Source organism: Engystomops pustulosus, chromosome 7 (assembly GCF_040894005.1).
Source record: "Engystomops pustulosus chromosome 7, aEngPut4.maternal, whole genome shotgun sequence".
Classification (NCBI taxonomy): Eukaryota; Metazoa; Chordata; class Amphibia; order Anura; family Leptodactylidae; genus Engystomops; species Engystomops pustulosus.
The window spans coordinates 7,122,543-7,148,279 of NC_092417.1; the positions used below are offsets into that span (position 1 = coordinate 7,122,543).

Sequence of the window (25,737 nt, forward strand, 5' to 3'; positions counted from 1 at the left end):
CACAGTGATATATCTCTGAGTACAGATCATGTAGTAGATGTGTCCTGCAGTCCTATGTAACACCACAGATAACACAGTGATATCTCTGAGTACAGATCATGTAGTAGATGTGTCCTGCAGTCCTATGTAACACCACAGATAACACAGTGATATCTCTGAGTACAGATCATGTAGTAGATGTGTCCTGCAGTCCTATGTAACACCACAGATAACACAGTGATATCTCTGAGTACAGATCATGTAGTAGATGTGCCCTGCAGTCCTATGTAACACCACAGATAACACAGTGATATCTCTGAGTACAGATCATGTAGTAGATGTGTCCTGCAGTCCTATGTAACACCACAGATAACACAGTGATATCTCTCTGAGTACAGATCATGCAGTGGAGGATGCTGGGGGTTGTAGTCCTGGTGATCCTCCCCTCCCTGATGTTTACCAGGTGTGGGGCGGTGCAGGTACAGGCTGTTCTGCACTGACAGGCCGGGCAGGTCTGACTTCATTCCCTGGGCATTGTGGGTATTCTGAGATTACATGGGGGCAGCTCACAGCTGAGCCTGGACTCTCTACAGGTAGGTCCTCCACATGCACCTGCACAACACTGTAGGGCCCCCCTTAAAGGGTCACTTCACATTTGGCAGATCTGCACTGCTTCTATGTACTGGGGGAGCGCTGCACAGGCTGCAGGTAAGAAACTTCTGCCAGGTGTGAACACCTCCTAAGCGACTAAGAGGGGAGACTTATTATGTATATACCTATGTCTTATGTGCTGTCCCCCCACAGATTTTGATTGCCACATGTTTGGTTGTACAGATGTATATTGTGCGGCTGACATGTGAGATGGTACGACTTTAATGATTACGTAACTTTTGTACATGCAAATGACACAAGTATGATTGTACAGATACTGATTGTTCAGATATGGTGCATTTGATTGCATACATACTGATTGTACAAAATGCATACATTTTGATTGCACACTGATTGTTCAGATTACATTAGTAGGATTGTACCGATATTTATTGTACAAAAGGCACACATATGATTGTCCGTTTGTTAGTAGTAGAGATTATTGTATTATTGTCTAGATGACATAGTTATGAAATCATAGACAACATAGATTGGATTGTAAAGATATTGCACAGATAATATATATATGATTGTATAGACTTTGCTTGTCAGATTGTACAAATTACATTGTTTGATTGCATAGACATTGCTTATCAGGTTGTACAGACACTGATTGTATGGACATTAATTGTATAGATGTTATAAGGATGAATGCACAGATGATATACATATGATTGTGTAGAGGATACAGATTGGATATACATATATTTTTGCAGATTTTATACATAAGAATAAACAAATAAGATTCATCAGGTCCTGCAGATGTTGATTGTGCAAATGGGATATTATTGAAGAAGTAACAAATAAAGATGATTGTGTACATAAATTGCATAAATCTGATTGTGTGGATGTGGATTGTACACATGACATACAAGTGTAAAGATGTCATAGACCAGATTGCACAGGGTTTACAGACATGACTGAACAAATGTTGACTTCCATCTGTCATGTATAGCGCAGATTCTGATTGTACAGACATTGGATACACACATTGCGTCTGTGGATTGTACAGATGAAATATGATGGTTGGATTAGATTGTACAGGTAGATGTATATTCTGTACTTGTACATAATATTTGGGGCTGGGGGGGGGGGGGTACCCGTGGATTGGATTTGGTAACGGAGATCCTGATCTGTGACTTGTGTCACCAGCCCAATGTAACAATCCAGGAAGATTGGCTCTGTTACTGCATGAAGGTATTTTATAATAAAAACATCTGATAATTTGTACGGTGTTTACACAGCCATCTCCAGAGCGCCGGGTCGTACTCGCGTGTACAGCGTTTATTACATTGTTGTGCAATGGCTGCATGTTTACTGCCTGGCACTGCCATGTGTCCTCAGTATTACCTGATATAATACTCCGTGCCTAATTTACATATGGGCCATGTAGGTTACTATATTCAGAGACTGTAGTGTTATTTGGAGGCTGTGGGGTGCTGCTATCCGATGGGTGCTGCTATCCGATGGGTGCTGCTATCCGATGGGTGCTGCTATCCGATGGGTGCTAGCCTGAGGCTGCGGGGTGCTGCTATCCAATGGGTGCTGTGGGATGCTGCTAGCCTGAGGCGGCGGGGTGCTGTGGGGTCTCACTACCTAGAGGCTTGCAGTCCCGAGACTGTATTGTATCTGGAATCCATCTTATCTCTTGTGCTGTATTTTGGGGCTCATTAGGTCCTCGCCCCCATGGTGCATCAGGACGCCATGTTTTTTGGTCACTTGGTAATGATGTCTCCCCGTGCTGAGGTAATGGCAGCCATGTAATATCCACTTGTTGTATTACTGTCTCTTCCTTTATGACGGGCAAAGTGCAAACTCTGCTCCCTGGATGAATTCCCTCAGAGGAGATGTCACAGGCGCTGAGGTGAGTCTCCACTAACCCGTTACCTAATAACCCGACAGATCCCTGACCTCCGCATTATATATAGCTCGTCCTTGTGCTAATGTACAAACACAACAACACTCCGACCGCCAGCGCCAAGGATGGAGGAGATGTTATGGGACGCTGTTCAGACACAACGCTGTGTGTATAAAGGTCACTGACGTCATGTATGGCCGGTGTGTGGGGATGTGACGTCATATACGGCCGGTGTGTGGGGGTGTGACGTCATATACGGCCGGTGTGTGGGGATGTGACGTCATATACGGCCGGTGTGTGAGGATGTGACGTCATATACGGCCGGTGTGTGTGGGGATGTGACGTCATATACGGCCGGTGTGTGGGGATGTGACGTCATATACGGCCGGTGTGTGTGGGGATGTGACGTCATATACGGCCGGTGTGTGTGGGGATGTGACGTCATATACGGCCGGTGTGTGTGGGGATGTGACGTCATATACGGCCGGTGTGTGTGGGGATGTGACGTCATATACGGCCGGTGTGTGGGGAGATGTGACGTCATATACGGCCGGTGTGTGGGGATGTGACGTCATATACGGCCGGTGTGTGGGGATGTGACGTCATATACGGCCGGTGTGTGGAGATGTGACGTCATATACGGCCGGTGTGTGGGGAGATGTGACGTCATATACGGCCGGTGTGTGGGGGTGTGACGTCATATACGGCCGGTGTGTGGGGATGTGACGTCATATACGGCCGGTGTGTGGGGATGTGACGTCATATACGGCCGGTGTGTGTGTGGGGATGTGACGTCATATACGGCCGGTGTGTGTGTGGGGATGTGACGTCATATACGGCCGGTGTGTGGGGATGTGACGTCATATACGGCCGGTGTGTGGGGAGATGTGACGTCATATACGGCCGGTGTGTGGGGAGATGTGACGTCATATACGGCCGGTGTGTGGGGATGTGACGTCATATACGGCCGGTGTGTGGGGATGTGATGTCATATACGGCCGGTGTGTGTGGAGATGTGACGTCATATACGGCCGGTGTGTGGGGATGTGACGTCATATACGGCCGGTGTGTGTGGATGTGACGTCATATACGGCCGGTGTGTGGGGATGTGACGTCATATACGGCCGGTGTGTGGAGATGTGACGTCATATACGGCCGGTGTGTGTGGATGTGACGTCATATACGGCCGGTGTGTGGGGATGTGACGTCATATACGGCCGGTGTGTGGGGATGTGACGTCATATACGGCCGGTGTGTGGGGATGTGACGTCATATACGGCTGGTGTGTGGGGAGATGTGACGTCATATACGGCCGGTGTGTGGGGAGATGTGACGTCATATACGGCCGGTGTGTGTGGGGATGTGACGTCATATACGGCCGGTGTGTGGAGATGTGACGTCATATACGGCCGGTGTGTGGGGAGATGTGACGTCATATACGGCCGGTGTGTGGGGATGTGACGTCATATACGGCCGGTGTGTGGGGATGTGACGTCATATACGGCCGGTGTGTGGGGGTGTGACGTCATATACGGCCGGTGTGTGGGGGTGTGACGTCATATACGGCCGGTGTGTGTGGGGATGTGACGTCGTACACGGCCGGTGTGTTGGGATGTGAGGCTGGAGGTTCCTCCATTCTTCTTTTTACATCACGTGTGTGCAATGTCCTGTCACTGCCCAAACCTAAATCACATTGAGAATCTGTGGATTGTAAAATATTCTCCGACCAATGTGTCTGAACAGGAGCGAGTCCTCCAGCCTCTAGATGTATAAAGAAGAATGGAGGAACCTCCAGCCTCTAGATGTACAGAGAAGAATGGGGGAACCTCCAGCCTCTAGATGTACAGAGAAGAATGGGGGAACCTCCAGCCTCTAGATGTACAGAGAAGAATGGAGGAACCTCCAGCCTCTAGATGTACAGAGAAGAATGGAGGAACCTCCAGCCTCTAGATGTACAGAGAAGAATGGAGGAACCTCCAGCCTCTAGATGTACAAAGAAGAATGGGGGAACCTCCAGCCTCTAGATGTACAAAGAAGAATGGAGGATCCTCCAGCCTCTAGATGTACAAAGAAGAATGGGGGAACCTCCAGCCTCTAGATGTACAGAGAAGAATGGAGGATCCTCCAGCCTCTAGATGTACAGAGAAGAATGGGGGAACCTCCAGCCACTAGATGTACAAAGAAGAATGGGGGAACCTCCAGCCACTAGATGTACAGAGAAGAATGGGGGAACCTCCAGCCACTAGATGTACAGAGAAGAATGGGGGAACCTCCAGCCACTAGATGTACAAAGAAGAATGGGGGAACCTCCAGCCTCTAGATGTACAGAGAAGAATGGGGGAACCTCCAGCCTCTAGATGTACAGAGAAGAATGGGGGAACCTCCAGCCTCTAGATGTACAGAGAAGAATGGAGGAACCTCCAGCCTCTAGATGTACAGAGAAGAATGGGGGAACCTCCAGCCACTAGATGTACAGAGAAGAATGGGGGAACCTCCAGCCACTAGATGTACAAAGAAGAATGGGGGAACCTCCAGCCACTAGATGTACAGAGAAGAATGGGGGAACCTCCAGCCTCTAGATGTACAGAGAAGAATGGGGGAACCTCCAGCCACTAGATGTACAGAGAAGAATGGGGGAACCTCCAGCCTCTAGATGTACAGAGAAGAATGGGGGAACCTCCAGCCTCTAGATGTACAGAGAAGAATGGGGGAACCTCCAGCCTCTAGATGTACAGAGAAGAATGGGGGAACCTCCAGCCTCTAGATGTACAGAGAAGAATGGAGGAACCTCCAGCCTCTAGATGTACAAAGAAGAATGGAGGAACCTCCAGCCACTAGATGTACAGAGAAGAATGGGGGAACCTCCAGCCTCTAGATGTACAAAGAAGAATGGGGGAACCTCCAGCCTCTAGATGTACAAAGAAGAATGGAGGATCCTCCAGCCTCTAGATGTACAAAGAAGAATGGGGGAACCTCCAGCCTCTAGATGTACAGAGAAGAATGGAGGATCCTCCAGCCTCTAGATGTACAGAGAAGAATGGGGGAACCTCCAGCCACTAGATGTACAAAGAAGAATGGGGGAACCTCCAGCCACTAGATGTACAGAGAAGAATGGGGGAACCTCCAGCCACTAGATGTACAGAGAAGAATGGGGGAACCTCCAGCCACTAGATGTACAAAGAAGAATGGGGGAACCTCCAGCCTCTAGATGTACAAAGAAGAATGGGGGAACCTCCAGCCTCTAGATGTACAAAGAAGAATGGGGGAACCTCCAGCCTCTAGATGTACAAAGAAGAATGGGGGAACCTCCAGCCTCTAGATGTACAGAGAAGAATGGGGGAACCTCCAGCCTCTAGATGTACAGAGAAGAATGGGGGAACCTCCAGCCTCTAGATGTACAGAGAAGAATGGAGGAACCTCCAGCCTCTAGATGTACAAAGAAGAATGGAGGAACCTCCAGCCACTAGATGTACAGAGAAGAATGGGGGAACCTCCAGCCACTAGATGTACAAAGAAGAATGGGGGAACCTCCAGCCTCTAGATGTACAGAGAAGAATGGGGGAACCTCCAGCCTCTAGATGTACAGAGAAGAATGGGGGAACCTCCAGCCTCTAGATGTACAGAGAAGAATGGGGGAACCTCCAGCCTCTAGATGTACAGAGAAGAATGGAGGAACCTCCAGCCTCTAGATGTACAAAGAAGAATGGAGGAACCTCCAGCCTCTAGATGTACAAAGAAGAATGGGGGAACCTCCAGCCTCTATTTGTACAGAGAAGAATGGGGGAACCTCCAGCCTCTAGATATAGTGGTGGAAGAGACCTCGGATCAGAGACCTGTTTGAATCTGATCGAGAGCATGCCCAGAAGGATTAGGGCATTGTTAAAAGGTAGATTTAAAAAAACACTTACAACTATTACAATGTACATATTGAGGAGCACAGTAGTAGGGATGGATAACTAGGTTTATGCTCGAGAGTTTATAATTACTTTTATGTATGAGAAAGCCAAAATACTTGTCTATAAGATGATGGTGGTCTCACGTTCTAGGCTGTAGTAGATGTGAGATATGGAGACAGAAAGTTACAAGTTCAGAGGGTTTTTCCCTTTGCATTTGTCACAGTAGGTGTTTGTGTGGTTGAGTTACGTGATGACTAGTTGTTAGACGTGTTCCTGGTGCTCGGTGCTGCTGACATCTCTGGTTACGGTAGTTGACGGCTGGGACAAGCAGCCAGCACCAGTACAGACCCAGGAAGACCCTGGGGCACTGATAAAAAATAGTTCATGAAAAGTGTGTTTTGACTCCAGGGAGTGTAGCGTGTGGTCATGTAGGTTGGCGGGAGTTTTCTTCGGCCGGGGCCTGTACATTGGGTGAGTGAACCAGGGTCCAGAGGGGGTTATCAACTGTGGGGTTATGATTGAACTGTGGGTCTGGAACGCTAGGTCCGTTGCAGGAGCAGAAGTGGGTTGTGGGCACGCTGCAATGTACTTTTTGGAGACTTATGGAGGACAGTTGCCCTCATGAAATCCCACTAAGAGAGTCTCGGAGAGCGGAAGGGGAGCTGACATAGAGAGTCACTGCCGCGTAGAGTAGTAGCCTTGGTTGTTACAAAAATACCGGAACCCGGTCATCTTCTGTCCCGGAACCAGCTCCTCTCCTCTCTCTGTGCCCGGCTCGGCTCCTCTCTGTGCCCGGCTCGGCTCCTCTCTCTGTGCCCGGCTCGGCACCGCTCTCGGTGCCCGGCTCGGCTCCCCTCTCCATTATTGTGGTCATCATTTTAGGCCAATATCCTGCAGTTCACTGCACCTAATCCACCATTTCGTGCCAATGACCGAATCGAGACATTTGGCAGCCCCAAACGTGTCTTGTGTAGGTTGCCAGCGCCACATCACTGCAACAACTTCTCCGCTTTGGTCTCCATTATTGTCACGAGGTTGATGATTTTTTTGGCATGGAGGAAAATCAATCTGTATGTCCCAATCAGATGCCATCTTGTTAGGCCCCCCTCCGCTACCATCTTCGCGGGAAGGTTTACACTGTTACCAGCACTATGGGGTAGGAGGCCCTGGTGTCAGAGTGAGGTTCGCAGCTCAATCTTCATGTCCTCGGGGCAGGGTCGTTGTCCGGACAGTTAGGTGCTAAGTAATTGCACCAGGGTTAATGAGAGGGGCCGCCTCCATCTGTACAAAGGTCTCGTACATTCCCACTGTGGAAGTGGGGGATCCGGTTCTCAGGTATTCACAATGGGGCGGTAAACAAACCGGTCACATACTGTCAGGGAGAGCGCCCTGCATTGTCATCAGACTGTGGCCGACGGTGTGTACTGGCAACCGCAACGCAACAATGCAACGGAACCACGGAAATGCAGGCTTCATGGTCAAAGGTCAAACCCGACGATAAAGGAGCCTGACTATATTCTAGGGCCTATGGTATAACATGGGAGCCCCGACTATATTCTGAGGGCCTATGCTATAACATGGGAGCCCCAACTATATTCTGAGGGCCTATGCTATAACATGGGAGCCCCAACTATATTCTGAGGGCCTATGGTATAACATGGGAGCCCCAACTACATTCTGAGGGCCTATGGTATAACATGGGAGCCCCGACTATATGCAGAGGGCATATGGTATAACATGGGAGCCCCGACTATATACTGAGGGCCTATGGTATAACATGGGAGCCCCGACTATATTCTGAGGACCTATGCTATAACATGGGAGCCCCAACTATATTCAGAGGGCCTATGGTATAACATGGGAGCCCTGACTATATTCAGAGGGCCTATGGTATAACATGGGAGCCCCGACTATATGCTGAGGGCCTATGGTATAACATGGGAGCCCCGACTATATACTGAGGGCCTATGGCAGGGGTCAGGAACCTTTTTGGCTGAGAGAGCCATATGCGCCACATATTTTAAAATATAATTCTGCGAGAGCCGTACAGTATGTTTAAAGGGACACTGACGGAACAATCGCTCCAGCAGTTATTAGTACAGCAAGGAGTCCCCCCCCCCCTGTACTAAGCCGCCACTGGACCAAAACCATGGTAATTCCCTGTAAAATAAAAATTAGATAATTTACATTCCCTATTAATTTACTGTCCCTATACAGACGGCAACTGCTGCAGAACATCCCTATACATGAGCCAACCGCTGCAGAACATCCCTATACAGACGCCAACCGCTGCAGAACATCCCCATACATGAGCCAACCGCTGCAGAACATCCCCATACAGATGCCAACCGCTGCAGAACATCCCTATACAGACGCCAACCGCTGCAGAACATCCCCATACAGATGCCAACTGCTGCAGAACATCCCCATACAGACGCCAACCGCTGCAGAACATCCCCATACAGACGCCAACCGCTGCAGAACATCCCCATACAGACGCCAACCGCTGCAGAACATCCCCATACAGACGCCAACCGCTGCAGAACATCCCCATACAGACGCCAACCGCTGCAGAACATCCCCATACAGACGCCAACCGCTGCAGAATATCCCCATACAGACGCCAACCGCTGCAGAATATCCCCATACAGACGCCAACCGCTGCAGAATATCCCCATACAGACGCCAACCGCTGCACAACATCCCCATACAGACGCCAACTGCTGCAGAACATCCCCATTCAGACGCCAACCGCTGCAGAACATCCCTATACAGATGCCAACCGCTGCAGAACATCCCCATACAAACGCCAACATGTGTCTAAGCTGCTGCAGAACCTCACATTAATGTAGAATTGCAGTGGTGAAGATATGTATTAGTACAGCAAGGAGTCCCCCCCCCCCTGTACTAAGCCGCCACTGGACCAAAACCATGGTAATTCCCTGTAAAATAAAAATTAGATAATTTACATTCCCTATTAATTTACTGTCCCTATACAGACGGCAACTGCTGCAGAACATCCCTATACATGAGCCAACCGCTGCAGAACATCCCCATACATGAGCCAACCGCTGCAGAACATCCCCATACAGATGCCAACCGCTGCAGAACATCCCTATACAGACGCCAACCGCTGCAGAACATCCCCATACAGATGCCAACCGCTGCAGAACATCCCCATACAGACGCCAACCGCTGCAGAACATCCCCATACAGACGCCAACCGCTGCAGAACATCCCCATACAGACGCCAACCGCTGCAGAATATCCCCATACAGACGCCAACCGCTGCAGAATATCCCCATACAGACGCCAACCGCTGCAGAATATCCCCATACAGACGCCAACCGCTGCAGAATATCCCTATACAGACGCCAACCGCTGCAGAACATCCCTATACAGACGCCAACCGCTGCAGAACATCCCTATACAGACGCCAACCGCTGCAGAACATCCCCATACAGACGCCAACCGCTGCAGAACATCCCCATACAGACGCCAACCGCTGCAGAACATCCCCATACAGACGCCAACCGCTGCAGAACATCCCCATACAGACGCCAACCGCTGCAGAACATCCCCATACAGACGCCAACCGCTGCAGAATATCCCCATACAGACGCCAACCGCTGCAGAATATCCCCATACAGACGCCAACCGCTGCAGAATATCCCCATACAGACGCCAACCGCTGCAGAATATCCCCATACAGACGCCAACTGCTGCAGAACATCCCCATTCAGACGCCAACCGCTGCAGAACATCCCTATACAGATGCCAACCGCTGCAGAACATCCCCATACAGACGCCAACCGCTGCAGAACATCCCCATACAGATGCCAACCGCTGCAGAACATCCCCATACAGACGCCAACCGCTGCAGAACATCCCCATACAGACGCCAACCGCTGCAGAACATCCCCATACAGACGCCAACCGCTGCAGAATATCCCCATACAGACGCCAACCGCTGCACAACATCCCCATACAGACGCCAACTGCTGCAGAACATCCCCATTCAGACGCCAACCGCTGCAGAACATCCCTATACAGATGCCAACCGCTGCAGAACATCCCCATACAAACGCCAACATGTGTCTAAGCTGCTGCAGAACCTCACATTAATGTAGAATTGCAGTGGTGGGGGAAGATATGAGGGGATGATGCAGAGGGGTCTGTAAGGGACACTTAGGAGCTTCATAGCTGCTCCTGCATACAGGACACTAAGGGGTTAAGGCAGAGTGTGAGGAGACACTGGGGGGGAGGGAGCACTTATCTCTGGCTGATCCCCGGCTCCTTCTCCTCAGGTGCTGATGTCTCCGGTGCTGATGTCTCCTCAGTATGCAGCTCTCTGGTCTCCTCTGTAGGAATCTCCCGGGCTGCTACATCCAGCCCCAGGATTGGCCGCAGTCAGACAGTCTCCTCCCCTCCCTCTCTCACACACGAGGCTGCTGCAGGGAGGGAGACCGAGGTGCCCGCCCCTGAATTAACCCCGCGGACCCTGCGCTGCTCTGCCGATTACATCCAGGGGCATAACTACAGCCGGGGACACAACAGGGGCCCCGGACATACGAGGAATACGGGCCCCTGGTCTTGGCAGGCATCTTAGCAGTTGCTGCGGCTGTAGTTACGCCCCTGGATAGGAGCCCCGGCTGCGAGCCAGATGCGGCCATCAAAAGAGCCACATCTGGCTCGCGAGCCATAGGTTCCCGACCCCTGGGGCCTATGGTATAACATGGGAGCCCCGACTATATACTGAGGGCCTATGGTATAACATGGGAGCCCCGACTATATACTGAGGGCCTATGGTATAACATGGGAGCCCCAACTACATTCTGAGGGCCTATGGTATAACATGGGAGCCCCAACTATATTCAGAGGGCCTATGGTATAACATGGGAGCCCTGACTATATTCAGAGGGCCTATGGTATAACATGGGAGCCCCGACTATATGCTGAGGGCCTATGGTATAACATGGGAGCCCCAACTACATTCTGAGGGCCTATGGTATAACATGGGAGCCCCAACTATATTCAGAGGGCCTATGGTATAACATGGGAGCCCTGACTACATTCTGAGGGCCTATGGTATAACATGGGAGCCCCGACTATATACTGAGGGCCTATGGTATAACATGGGAGCCCCGACTATATACTGAGGGCCTATAGTATAACATGGGAGCCCCGACTATATACTGAGGGCCTATGGTATAACATGGGAGCCCCGACTATATTCTGAGGGCCTATGGTATAACATGGGAGCCGCTACTATATACTGAGGGCCTATGGCAGTGATGGCTAACCTATGGCACTGGTGCCAGAGGTGGCACTCAGAGCCCTTTCTATGGGCACCCAGGCCATCACCGAAAATGATAACTCCAGGTATCTTCCTGCAGTCCCAGACAGCAGGAAGATACTTGCTGTGCACAGAGCTATTATAAAGTGACAGCTCTACCTGGGACTACTGGAGGAGTGGGAAGGTGTGGACAGATCTGGATTTATCGTTGTAGTTGTTGCTCTGGCCATGACAATTCTTCCTGTTTATGGGACCCTGGAGCGAAGCTACAATGATCATCCAAATTTCTTCTATTTTCTGCTTTATTGGTGTCCTCAGGTGCTGGTATCAATGAAAGCTGTGACAGAGAAGGGAGTATAAATCACAAATTACATTTCTATGTTGGCACTTTGCGATAAATAAGCGGGTCTTGGTTGTAGTTTGGGCACTCGGTCTCTAAAAGGTTCGCCATCACTGGCCTATGGTATAACATGGGAGCCCCGACTATATTCTGAGGGCCTATGGTATAACATGGGAGCCCCGACTATATTCTGAGGGCCTATGGTATAACATGGGAGCCCCGACTATATTCTGAGGGCCTATGGTATAACATGGGAGCCCCGACTATATTCTGAGGGCCTATGGTAGAACATGGGAGCCCCGACTATATACTGAGGGCCTATGGTATAACATGGGAGCCCACACCATGCCATAGGGCCCTATTCTATGACATATAGGAGCATATGGGGTAATATGGAAGCCCTCTGGATGACCCTCTATGGATTAAGGAAGTTGATTCCATAAAGGGGTATTTCTGGAGAAGTATGGGATCATATCCACCCAGGAGCTGCAGGGTTAATGTGACCCAGAAATGGTGGCGCAGGCTCGTGCACCCTCCAGGTTGTGCGCAGGGTGTAAATATTACATGAGCTGGAAGCCGCCCCGTGCACCATCATCACATAGAGATCAGCAGGAGACCAGACCCATGTATTATACATCACCGATAATCCAGATTATATAATGCACACACCACACACTATATTATCTGCCATTAATTCTGCTAATCCAGAATATCCCATAGTCCTATATAATCTAATAATCCAGAATATCCCATAGTCCTATATAATCTAATAATCCAGAATATCCCATAGTCCTATATAATCTAATAATCCAGAATATCCCATAGTCCTATATAATCTAATAATCCAGAATATCCCATAGTCCTATATAATCTAATAATCCAGAATATCCCATAGTCCTATATAATCTAATAATCCAGAATATCCCATAGTCCTATATAATCTAATAATCCAGAATATCCCATAGTCCTATATAATCTAATAATCCCGAATTTTGGATAATTCTGAATATCCGATAATCCCACATAATCTAACAATCTGGAATACCTGACAATCCAGAACACTTGATAATCTAGAATATCTGATGATCCGATATTATTAGTTTGATGATGTTTGTTGCTGCCGCTCTCCGGCTTCATAAGGTCTCGTGGTCAAAGGTCACTGCATAGTGTAAATATGGGCGACTGTGGGCGATGTTTACCTGGTTATGTCACATTATACAGGGAGGAGATTGTGTGTATTTACTACTGCGCTTATCTCCCATTACACAACCGCCGCAGGAGTGGGAGGGGACAGGGGACGGATACTCTATGATATGTTATATGCTCCTCAGCAGGGGGCGGGGCTGTGACTACCTCACACACAGGATATACAGGCAGGGGGCGGGGCTGTGACTACCTCTCACACAGGATATACAGGCAGGGGACGGGGCTGTGACTACCTCTCACACAGGATGTACAGGCAGGGGGCGGGGCTGTGACTACCTCTCACACAGGATATACAGGCAGGGGGTGGGGCTGTGACTACACAGGATGTACAGGCAGGGGGCGGGGCTGTGACTACCTCTCACACAGGATATATAGGCAGGGGGTGGGGCTGTGACTACCTCTCACACAGGATATACAGGCAGGGGGTGGGGCTGTGACTACCTCTCACACAGGATATACAGGCAGGGGGTGGGGCTGTGACTACACAGGATATACAGGCAGGGGGCGGGGCTGTGACCACCTCTCACACAGGATATACAGGCAGGGGGCGGGGCTGTGACTACCTCACACAGGATATACAGGCAGGGGGCGGGCTGTGACTACCTCTCACACAGGATATACAGGCAGGGGGCGGGGCTGTGACTACACAGGATGTACAGGCAGGCGGTGGGGCTTTGACCACCTCTCACACAGGATATACAGGCAGGGCTGTGACTACCTCTCACACAGGATATACAGGCAGGGGGTGGGGCTGTGACTACACAGGATGTACAGGCAGGGGGCGGGGCTGTGACCACCTCTCACACAGGATATACAGGCAGGGGGAGGGGCTGTGACTACCTCTCACACAGGATATACAGGCAGGGGGCGGGGCTGTGACTACCTCTCACACAGGATATACAGGCAGGGGGCGGGGCTGTGACTACACAGGATGTACAGGCAGGCGGTGGGGCTTTGACCACCTCTCACACAGGATATACAGGCAGGGGGTGGGGCTGTGACTACCTCTCACACAGGATATACAGGCAGGGGGTGGGGCTGTGACCACCTCTCACACAGGATATACAGGCAGGGGGCGGGGCTGTGACTACCTCTCACACAGGACATACAGGCAGGGGGCGGGGCTGTGACTACCTCTCACACACACATATATATCCTGGCTGGTTGTCAGTATTACTCTCTCTGCTTCCAGATGAATAACCAGGAGCAGGACCCCTCTGTTATCCAGGCAGACTGGAGCTCGGCCATGTTCCCAGTGTATGAGGAGGACAGTAACAGCAGCTGCGGGTCCCTGGGGGTCTCTGCTATGACCCTGAAGACAGGTAAGAGCGAGGACCTGGACCCTGATGCGGAGGAGAAGCTGTGTGCCGTGTGCGGTGACAAGGCCAATGGCTACCACTTCCACGTTCTGACCTGCGAGGGCTGTAAGGGATTCTTCAGGTAAAAGCCTTGTACAGGAGTCCTCTCCCTGCTGTGCTCTGAGCTCTCTGCATGGCTCCGCCCTACAGACCCTAGTATAAGCTGTGATCTGCTTTTGGTTAAACCTCCAGCACTCCCTCAGCGCAGAGGGGGGAGGGGCCTGTGGGACAGCTCATTCCAGATAGCCAAGAGCACAGCAGTGTGAGGACACGCCCCCAGTGTGCTGTATTATTATCACATGACAGTATATTATAACATTGCATTCTGTGTGATTTGTGTTTCTCAGACGCTCTATGACTAAGGGTCTGAGCTTCACCTGCCCGTTCACCCGCTCCTGCCCGGTCACCAAGGCCAAGAGGAGGCGGTGCCAGGCGTGCCGCCTGCAGAGGTGCCTGGAGGTGGGCATGAGGAAAGACAGTAAGTGCTCCGCACATCTCCCCTACTACATCTCATACACTAAGTGACTCTCAATGTAGTGCAAGACAGACTCTACAGAAGCCATTAGTAAATGGAGGGTCAGAGGTCAGCCCCTCCCTCCTCCCGCTACTACTCTGACAGTCTATAAAACCCGGGACAGGTCTATACTCACGACTCATCCCAGAGGATGGGGGGGGGGGGGGGGAAAGATCTATATATCTAAGTGGTTCACCACTAGGAAATCCATCAAGTCCGAAATCCCTCCCAAACCAATGATTGCACCTGACAGGAGCTTTTATTAGCAGCAGAGACTTAACTCTATCTCCACGAACCAATGAAGCAACACAGAGATAATCATCTTTGAAAATCAGCCTACAAGTGCACCGGGGGCGGGACTGATGGAACAGATTTGTCTACAGACCATTGCACCTGCTAAAACTGGCACCTAACTTCCTTCCTATGACCGGACATATTCAGCCCCTGCTTACGTTATTGCTGTCTGCGGACAAATTCGGGCATTTAGGATCCGCCCCCGGAGCACTTGCAGGGGATAATTGACATATCCATAAAATTATTATTTTAATGACCGATCGTAAATAGGACCTTCGGGATCTCTGGTCTTGTAGTTATAAGGTCCGACGGGGTTTAGAGAATCTGTGGTCATTATAATGCTGATAACGGGGGAAAGGGAAGATGTCTTTAATAGAAGACCCCTTTAAGCACCTCTGCCGTTTCTCAATGTCGAGGATCCTGCACATTATGGGACACACACATAATATAATATATCAGATAGCAGCAGAACATGTGGATGCTGTGGGTCCGGCTGGACCTCGATGCTCCGGTACCCCTTCATGGCTCCTCCCCCGGAGCACGGAGCGACTGAGTGTGCTCAGAATAATCCATCCTCGGGTATTCATGGCTCCGGGAATAGATCTATAAATATCCCCCCTACCCCATTTATTCCATTCATGTGATTTCAATAAACATTATCCACAAGAGCAGCGAGCGCAACGCAGCACCGAGCCTCCGGGGGGGGGGGGGGGGGACCATTATACCCTTATTATGTGTCACACATCCAGGCGCCCGCCCAAACGTGTCAAATATTAATAGGATGGTTTATCCCAGGACACGTCCGGCCCCCAGACCCGTTATATAACGAGAACACGGTAACGATAATGACTGCCGGAGTGTAGAAGGTTAGAGAAGAACGATAAAGATACAAAATGTCATAAAAAAATCACTGAAAAATAATAGAAAATATTTATATATGAAATGATATAAAAATGTTAACAAAAAAATAATACAAAACATGATCTGATTAAAAAAAAATTCTGTACAAATATAATAATAATACAGTAATATAAAATAATGTAACATCAGTATATCTCATGTCCTCATCTCTGTGAGATCTAGGCTGGAGGTTGTGACATCATTATAATAATGTGGGTTATTATAGATAATTTCCATGGCAGGACATGCTGAGACTTGTGGTGCCCCCGGGCTTAATCCACCTCCTATAATGCAGCAACGGCAGCTGTAGGGTTAAAGATGGCGGCGACACAAAGTCATCACCGGGAGTTCACCTTCTTCTTCCCGGTGGATGTGAGTGCTGATCTTGCAACACAATTTCGTTTTTAAATTCCTGCTGTTTGTCCGAATCCGTCGGGTTGTCCGACGTCCACGCCCCCCGATTTCTGTTGCATGCAAGCCGGCGCCGATGCGTCACAATCTGATCGCGTGCGCCAAAAACCGGGGCAATTCAGTGCAAAAAGGAAATATCCGGGAAACCCAACGGAATCGCAGTCCGCGGACCCTTTGTAAATTGATGATTGACCACAAGATCTCAATGGGATAAGTTCTGGGGAGTTTCCGGGCCATGGACCCAGAATCTCTGTGTTCTGTTCCCGGGCCATGGACCCAGAATCTCTATGTTCTGTTTCCGGGCCATGGACCCAGAATCTCTGTGTTCTGTTCCCGGGCCATGGACCCAGAATCTCTGTGTTCTGTCCCCGGGCCATGGACCCAGAATCTCTGTGTTCTGTTCCCGGGCCATGGACCCAGAATCTCTGTGTTCTGTTCCCGGGCCATGGACCCAGAATCTCTGTGTTCTGTTCCCGGGCCATGGACCCAGAATCTCTGTGTTCTGTTCCCGGGCCATGGACCCAGAATCTCTGTGTTCTGTTCCCGGGCCATGGACCCAGAATCTCTGTGTTCTGTTCCCGGGCCATGGACCCAGAATCTCTGTGTTCTGTTCCCGGGCCATGGACCCAGAATCTCTGTGTTCTGTTCCCGGGCCATGGACCCAGAATCTCTGTGTTCTGTTCCCGGAGCCATTTAGTTCTCCCCTTTATGGCAGGTGCTCCATCATGCTGGAGGAGGCATTGCTCATCACCATCTGCTCCTGGAGGGTTGGGAGAAGCGGCTCCTGGAGGACATTCTGCTCCATTCTTTATTCATGGAGGTGTTTTTAGGCGATTCCCTTGGCTGAGAAGCCGCCCCCCCCCCCCCCCCCCCCACATGAATGGCTGCAGGAGGCTTTACAGGTGCAGGAGACAGGACTGGGGGCATCGCTCACCTTGTCTGCTCCCAACAATCAGAAAGGGGATTCATCAGAGACAATGCCTTTCCCCCAGTCCTCAGCGTCCACTCCCTGCACCTCCTGCAGAATATCAGTCTGTCCCCCAGTCCTCAGCGTCCACTCCCTGCACCTCCTGCAGAATATCCGTCTGTCCCTGATGGTTTCTGGAGAGAAGCGGCTTCTGTGCTGCCCTCCTGGACACCAGGCCTTGCTCCAGGAGTCTCCGCAGTGTCACAGTGCGTGCAGATGCCTCACACCTGCTGCTGCCATTCCTGAGCTCTGCGATGCTGGGAGCCCCATCCCCAAGCTGAGACACTTGTAAGAGACGGTCCAGACACTTGCTGGTCCTTCTTGGGATCCTGGAGCCTTTTTGGTAACGATGGAGCCTCTCTCCCTGAATTCCTTGATGATGCGATAGATCGGTGACTGAGGTGCAATCTTTCTGGCTGTGATACTCTTCCCTGTTTTGTGCAGGGCAATGACGACTGCACGTGTTTCTTTAGAGATAACCATGGGTAACAGAAGAGAAACAATGAAGCCAAGCACCAGCCTCCTTGTAAAGTGTTCCGTGGTGTGATTGTTACTTAATCCTGACAGATTGATCTCCAGCCCTGTCCTCATCAGCCCCCGCACCTGTGTTACTGGAGACATCACTGACACCATGGCAGCTGCTCCGCCTAAGGCGCCTGCAATGAAGGGGAAATGTGTTTTGGGGGGAAAAGTTCATTTTCTAGGCAAATATTGACTTTGCAATAAATTGCTGTTAAGCTGATCCCTCTTTATAACATTCTGGGATATATGCCATTATAAAACCTGATGCAGGAGACTTTGTAAAAATTAATATTTGTATCTTTCTCAAAACTTTTGGCCATGACTGTAGACAGTAATCTTCATAGTGATGTCATCAGCAGGGGGTGGGGCTGTGACTACCTCTCACACAGGATATACAGGCAGGGGGAGGGGCTGTGACTACCTCTCTCACAGGATATACAGGCAGGGGGCGGGGCTGTGACTACCTCTCTCACAGGATATACAGGCAGGGGGCGGGGCTGTGACCACCTCTCACACAGGATATACAGGCAGGGGGCGGGGCTGTGACCACCTCTCACACAGGATATACAGGCAGGGGGCGGGGCTGTGACCACCTCTCACACAGGATATACAGGCAGGAGGCGGGGCTGTGACCACCTCTCACACAGGATATACAGGCAGGGGGCGGGGCTGTGACCACCTCTCACACAGGATATACAGGCAGGGGGCGGGGCTGTGACCACCTCTCACACAGGATATACAGGCAGGGGGCGGGGCTGTGACCACCTCTCACACAGGATATACAGGCAGGGGGCGGGGCTGTGACCACCTCTCACACAGGATATACAGGCAGGGGGCGGGGCTGTGACCACCTCTCACACAGGATATACAGGCAGGGGGCGGGGCTGTGACCACCTCTCACACAGGATATACAGGCAGGGGGCGGGGCTGTGACCACCTCTCACACAGGATATACAGGCAGGGGGCGGGGCTGTGACCACCTCTCACACAGGATATACAGGCAGGGGGCGGGGCTGTGACTACCTCTCACACAGGATGTACAGGCAGGGGGCGGCCTGTGACTACCTCTCACACAGGATGTACAGGCAGGGGGCGGGCTGTGACTACCTCTCACACAGGATGTACAGGCAGGGGGCGGGGCTGTGACCTCTCACACAGGATGTACAGGCAGGGGGCGGGGCTGTGACTACCTCTCACACAGGATATACAGGCAGGGGGAGGGGCATACATGTGTGTGGATTTGGTTCCCCTGTAAATATACATAATACGGGTCTGTGATTCTCAGTGATCCTGTCGGAGGATGCGTTGATGGCGCGGCGGGAGCTGAGACTAAGGAAGAAGCAGGAGAGACTCCAGAGGATCCAGAAAGTACCGGAGACCGGATCCCTGACCGAGGAGCAGAAACAGCTCATCTACATCCTCGTAGAAGCTCACAGGAAGCACTTTGACTCCAATTTGGAACATTTTGTGGATTACAGGGTATCAAATCCTATCCTGTGTGATACTGACTGCTGAGCTGTGTATCTAATCCTATCCTGTGTGATACTGACTGCTGAGCTGTGTATCTAATCCTCTCCTGTGTGATACTGCTGAGCTGTGTATCTAATCCTATCCTGTGTGATACTGCTGAGCTGTGTATCTAATCCTATCCTGTGTGATACTGCTGAGCTGTGTATCTAATCCTATCCTGTGTGATACTGCTGAGCTGTGTATCTAATCCTCTCCTGTGTGATACTGTTGAGCTGTGTATCTAATCCTCTCCTGTGTGATACTGCTGAGCTGTGTATCTAATCCTCTCCTGTGTGATACTGCTGAGCTGTGTATCTAATCCTATCCTGTGTGATACTGCTGAGCTTTGTATCTAATCCTATCCTGTGTGATACTGCTGAGCTGTGTATCTAATCCTCTCCTGTGTGATACTGACTGCTGAGCTGTGTATCTAATCCTATCCTGTGTGATAATGCTGAGCTGTGTATCTAATCCTCTCCTGTGTGATACTGCTGAGCTGTGTATCTAATCCTATCCTGTGTGATACTGCTGAGCTGTGTATCTAATCCTCTCCTGTGTGATACTGCTGAGCTGTGTATCTAATCCTCTCCTGTGTGATACTGCTGAGCTGTGTATCTAATCCTATCCTGTGTGATACTGCTGAGCTGTGTATCTAATCCTATCCTGTGTGATACTGCTGAGCTGTGTATCTAATCCTCTCCTGTGTGATACTGCTGAGCTGTGTATCTAATCCTATCCTGTGTGATACTGTCTGCTGAGCTGTGTATCTAATCATATCCTGTGTGATACTGCTGAGCCAGGTATTTAATCCTATCCCTTGTGATACTGCCTGCTGAGCTATGTATCTAATCCTATCCCGTGTGATACTGCCTGCTGAGCTGTGTATCTAATCCTATCCCGTGTGATACTGCCTGCTGAGCTGTGTATCTAATCCTCTCCTGTGTGATACTGCCTGCTGAGCTGTGTATCTAATCCTATCCTGTGTGATACTGCTGAGCTGTGTATCTAATCCCATCCTGTGTAATACTGCTGAGCTGTATATCTAATCCTCTCCTGTGTGATACTGTCTGCTGAGCTGTGTATCTAATCCTCTCCTGTGTGATACTGACTGCTGAGCTGTGTATCTAATCCTATCCTGTGTGATACTGACTGCTGAGCTGTGTATCTAATCCTCTTCTGTGTGATACTGACTGCTGAGCTGTGTATCTAATCCTCTCCTGTGTGATACTGCCTGCTGAGCTGTGTATCTAATCCTCTCCTGTGTGATACTGCCTGCTGAGCTGTGTATCTAATCCTATCCTGTGTGGTACTGACTGCTGAGCTGTGTATCTAATCCTCTCCTGTGTGATACTGCTGAGCTGTGTATCTAATCCTATCCTGTGTGGTACTGACTGCTGAGCTGTGTATCTAATCCTCTGACCTGGGCAGGACACTTCTCTTATCTTCGCTGATCGCTGGGTTTCTCCAGGACGACCTTTGACCCTGTGTATTATCGCTCCCCTGTAATCAGTAACCCGGGAGCGATTCCTTGGCAGGGACATCCAGTACCGTGATGTGGTGCCGCTCATTACCCCCTCTGCCAGATGGCACCGGATCCTGGGCCTCCGCTGTGTGACTTATTAACTGGAAATTGTCAGATATCATGACCCCACTTGACTTAAAGGGGAAAATCATCTGACGTTTTAATGTGTTTATTTTGCATCAGATGTTCCCTAGGACACGCACAGATAATCCCGGCTGCGGAGATCCCCTTTATGTCCACGTATTGCTGTGTGCTCAGGGTAGTGTCAGGAGCAGCAGATTTACACTCAGATCCTATATCTGATCATCTGCAGGGAGACAGCGCCACCTGGTGGCTGCAAATAGTGATATACAGATCTTCTTCCTTCCAGCCACAGCCCATCTTCAGAGGTCACTGGGAGAACTACAACCAGCAGGGGTCATCATCCTTCTCTCCGGACTGCAGCCCGGGCAGTACAGAGGGGTCTCCCACCTCCCCACAGATCCCCAACTGCGTCATCGAGGACGGAGTGCTGAAGGAGATGCCACATTTTGCCGACCTGAGCACTTACATGATCCAGCAAGTCATCAAATTTGCTAAGGAAATCCCAGTCTTCAAGTGAGTATACAGAATAGTGAGTGCAGCTCTGGGGTATAATACAGGATGTAACTCAGGATCAGTACAGGATAAGTAATGTCATGTATGTACACAGTGACTGCACCAGCAGCAGAATAGTGAGTGCAGCTCTGGAGTATAATACAGGATGTAACTCAGGATCAGTACAGGATAAGTAATGTCATGTATGTACACAGTGACTGCACCAGCAGCAGAATAGTGAGTGCAGCTCTGGGGTATAATACAGGATGTAACTCAGGATCAGTACAGGATAAGTAATGTCCTGTATGTACACAGTGACTGCACCAGCAGCAGAATAGTGAGTGCAGCTCTGGGGTATAATACAGGATGTAACTCAGGATCAGTACAGGATAAGTAATGTCCTGTATGTACACAGTGACTGCACCAGCAGCAGAATAGTGAGTGCAGCTCTGGGGTATAATACAGGATGTAACTCAGGATCAGTACAGGATAAGTAATGTCATGTATGTACACAGTGACTGCACCAGCAGCAGAATAGTGAGTGCAGCTCTGGAGTATAATACAGGATGTAACTCAGGATCAGTACAGGATAAGTAATGTCATGTATGTACAGTGACTGCACCAGCAGCAGAATAGTGAGTGCAGCTCTGGGGTATAATACAGGATGTAACTCAGGATCAGTACAGGATAAGTAATGTCATGTATGTACACAGTGACTGCACCAGCAGCAGAATAGTGAGTGCAGCTCTGGGGTATAATACAGGATAAGTAATGTCATGTATGTTCCATCAGATCTTTGTCCATAGATGATCAGATCTCGTTGCTGAAGGGATCTACGATGGAAGTTTCTCATCTGCAGTTTAATACGGTCTTTAATCTGGAGACTAAGATCTGGGAGTGCGGACGCCTGAAGCTGAGTATAGAACATGGCGCCATCAGTGAGTATTTCCTTCCTGGAGGTAACAGCAGGAATGCTGGACCTATACCTAGCCTTCACTTCATGTCCGTACATTCAGTGACATGTAGCAGAGGTGTGTCACATGACTTGCCTCTCTCACAGCCGGGTTCCAGCGGATGTTCCTGGAGCCGCTCCTGAAGTTCCACATCAGCCTCCGCAAGCTGAAGCTCCACGAGGCGGAGTACGTCCTGACGCAGGCGCTGGCGCTCTTCTCCCCAGGTATAGCGGTGTATGTAACACGTGCGGCCCCCTCTACACTGGGTATCAGGGGTCTCAGGATGGGCGGGGTCTTACATCTGTCTCGTTATAACCCATCATCTCTCCACAGACCGGCCCGGGGTCATCGAGCACAGCCGCATCGATAAGATCCAGGAGACGACGGCCATGACCCTAAAATGTTACATCGATTACCACCATCCGCTTCCCGGCAGCAGGTATCACCAGCCACGTGTGGGAGGAGCCTAGATATGTGTGGGCGGGGCTTTTATGTTCCCATCATAAACACAAGTGGCTCTGGGCTGTAGAGAGATTGTGGCCTCCCTACAGTGCAGAGGCTTTACATGATCTGATGTCATATAACAAAACTTGTTACATAGAAAGTACAACATAACTAAATGTATTACATGGGGACACAAGCTTACGGCATACGTACAGCAGCGGCACCAAGCTTACGGCATACGCACAGCAGCGGCACCAAGCTTACGGCATACGCACAGCAGCGGCACCAAGCTTACGGCATACGCACAGCAGCGGCACCAAGCTTACGGCATACGCACAGCAGCGGCACCAAGCTTACGGCATACGCACAGCAGCGGCACCAAGCTTACGGCATACGCACAGCAGCGGCACCAAGCTTACGGCATACGTACAGCAGCGGCACCAAGCTTACGGCATACGTACAGCAGCGGCACCAAGCTTACGGCATACGTACAGCAGCGGCACCAAGCTTACGGCATACGTACAGCAGCGGCACCAAGCTTACGGCATACGTACAGCAGCGGCACCAAGCTTACGGCATACGTACAGCAGCGGCACCAAGCTTACGGCATACGTACAGCAGCGGCACCAAGCTTACGGCATACGTACAGCAGCGGCACCAAGCTTACGGCATACGTACAGCAGCGGCACCAAGCTTACGGCATACGTACAGCAGCGGCACCAAGCTTACGGCATACATACGGGACAAGAACCAATCCTATCACATATATTCCGTACCAGAACCAAGCTTACTACATAGATGTAGCATTGGAACTAAACTTACTAAAGAGGTACACCAATAGCACCAAGACTGCTACTTAGATACTGGACCAGAACCAAGCTCACTACATAGCTACAGTACCACAGCCAAGCTCACTGCATAGATACAGTACCGGCACCAAGATTACTGCATAGATACAGGCCCAGAACGAATACTATCACATATTTTCTGTAGCAGAACCAAGCTTACTACATAGATGCAGCATTGGAACCAAGCTTACTAACTAGGCACATAAATATAACCAAGACTGCTACTCAGATACAAGACCAGAACCAAGCTTACTGCCAATATACAGCACTGGCACCAAGTTTGCTAAATAAATGCCGGACCAGAACCAAGATTACTGCATAGCTACAGGACTAGAGCCAAGGTTACTGCATAGATATGGAACCAGAACCAAGATTACTACATGGATACAGCATCAGAACCAACACTACTACATACAGGACTGAAATCAAGCTTAGTCCTGGGGGCGGGGCTGTGTCTAACTCATGATATAGTCCTGGGGGCGGGACTATATGGCTCCTGTGACTAATGTGGCTCCTCCTTCTCCAGGTTCCTCTTTGCTAAGCTGCTGTCGCTGTTGGCTGAGCTCCGCACCTTGAATGAAGAGAACGCAAAGCAGATGGTTCACATTCAGAACGTGATGGAGGACGCCATGACGCCGCTCATGAAGGAGATCTTCAGCTGAGGACACGATGGCGGCCAGGACTGGTCATGTGACGCACAATGGACTCTATGGAGTGACCCCCATCCTCCTGCACATGGCGATACGTAATTCAGTATTATCGCATTGATGGCCCCAGATATTACAACTTGTTGTGAAGTGGATCTCACTCAGGTGCCATCTATTGCTCTCTGCTATCAGCCATGTTCCAGGAGTCGGTGAAGGAGGCCTCCTACTACAGCGCTTATAGTGATTGGACATTTATGACAATCAAAACTTTTATCTTGTGCAATCAAATCTGTCAGATCAGATCATGATCTTGCAGCGGATGTTCTGTGCCGGGTCTGGCGCCCCCTGTGTGTACACTGTACACTCTGGTGCCATAGACCAGTGATGGCGAACCTTTTAGAGACCGAGTGCCCAAACTACAACAAAGACCCGCTTATTTATCGCAAAGTGCCAACACAGAAATTTAATTTGTGATTTATACTCCCTTTTCAGTCACAGTTTTCATTGATACCAGCACCTGAGGACACCAATAAAGCAGAAAATAGTCCCAGGTACAGCTGTCACTTTAAAATACCTCTGCACAGCAAGTCCTGGGCTGTCTGGGACTGCAGAAAGATACCTGGAGTCCTCTCTGGTGATGGCCTGAGTGCCCACAGAAAGGGCTCTGAGTGCCACCTCTGGCACCCGTGCCATAGGTTAGCCATCACTGCCATAGACCGACCCGTCACCTGCAGCGGGATCTGTGTACATTTTGTTGTTATACGTATAAAGCTTTTATCAAAATTCCTGCTGCCGTCTGGTGGCTGCTTAGAGGTACTGCACCGCATGAATCTTTAAAGGAAACCTACCACTTAAAAGTGGTAGGTTTATACACATATACATGGCACCAGCTCACCCTGAGCATATTTTTGTTAGGGGAACAAAGCCCCTATCTTAGAATTATAAGTTATATTAACTTATAACTCGGCGCACCGCACTTGGGCTCGGCGCACCATGCGCGCGCCGGATTCTAAAGTGCTGGAGAGCCGGTGACGTCACCGAGCTCT

General features: G+C 50.1%; 1 protein-coding gene across 2 annotated transcripts; it reads left to right on the forward strand.

Annotated features, from left to right (window-relative positions):
- The first annotated feature begins 435 nt into the window (after positions 1-435).
- Positions 436-25,476, forward strand: NR1I3 (nuclear receptor subfamily 1 group I member 3). Of its 2 annotated transcripts, none has more exons than XM_072114587.1 (9): positions 436-572; positions 14,419-14,666; positions 14,932-15,062; positions 19,478-19,671; positions 21,594-21,820; positions 22,592-22,737; positions 22,860-22,976; positions 23,086-23,191; positions 24,571-25,476. In XM_072114587.1, the coding sequence occupies exons 2-9, from the start codon at positions 14,419-14,421 to the stop codon at positions 24,704-24,706; spliced, it is 1,305 nt and encodes a 434-aa protein (XP_071970688.1). In that variant the 5' UTR covers positions 436-572; the 3' UTR covers positions 24,707-25,476. The 2 variants fall into 2 exon arrangements, with proteins under 2 accessions (XP_071970688.1, XP_071970687.1); XM_072114586.1 differs by lacking the exon at positions 436-572 and adding an exon at positions 581-687.
- Positions 25,477-25,737: the final 261 nt, after the last annotated feature.

Bases quoted from the DNA above. Each gene is read 5' to 3' on its own strand.
- NR1I3 (XM_072114586.1), top strand. From the start codon at position 586: ATGCACCTGCACAACACTGTAGGGCCCCCCTTAAAGGGTCACTTCACA. The intron at 14,667-14,931 runs GTAAAAGCCTTG...TGTGTTTCTCAG, and splicing joins GGCTGTAAGGGATTCTTCAG to ACGCTCTATGACTAAGGGTC. The intron at 22,977-23,085 runs GTATAGCGGTGT...ATCTCTCCACAG, and splicing joins GCTGGCGCTCTTCTCCCCAG to ACCGGCCCGGGGTCATCGAG.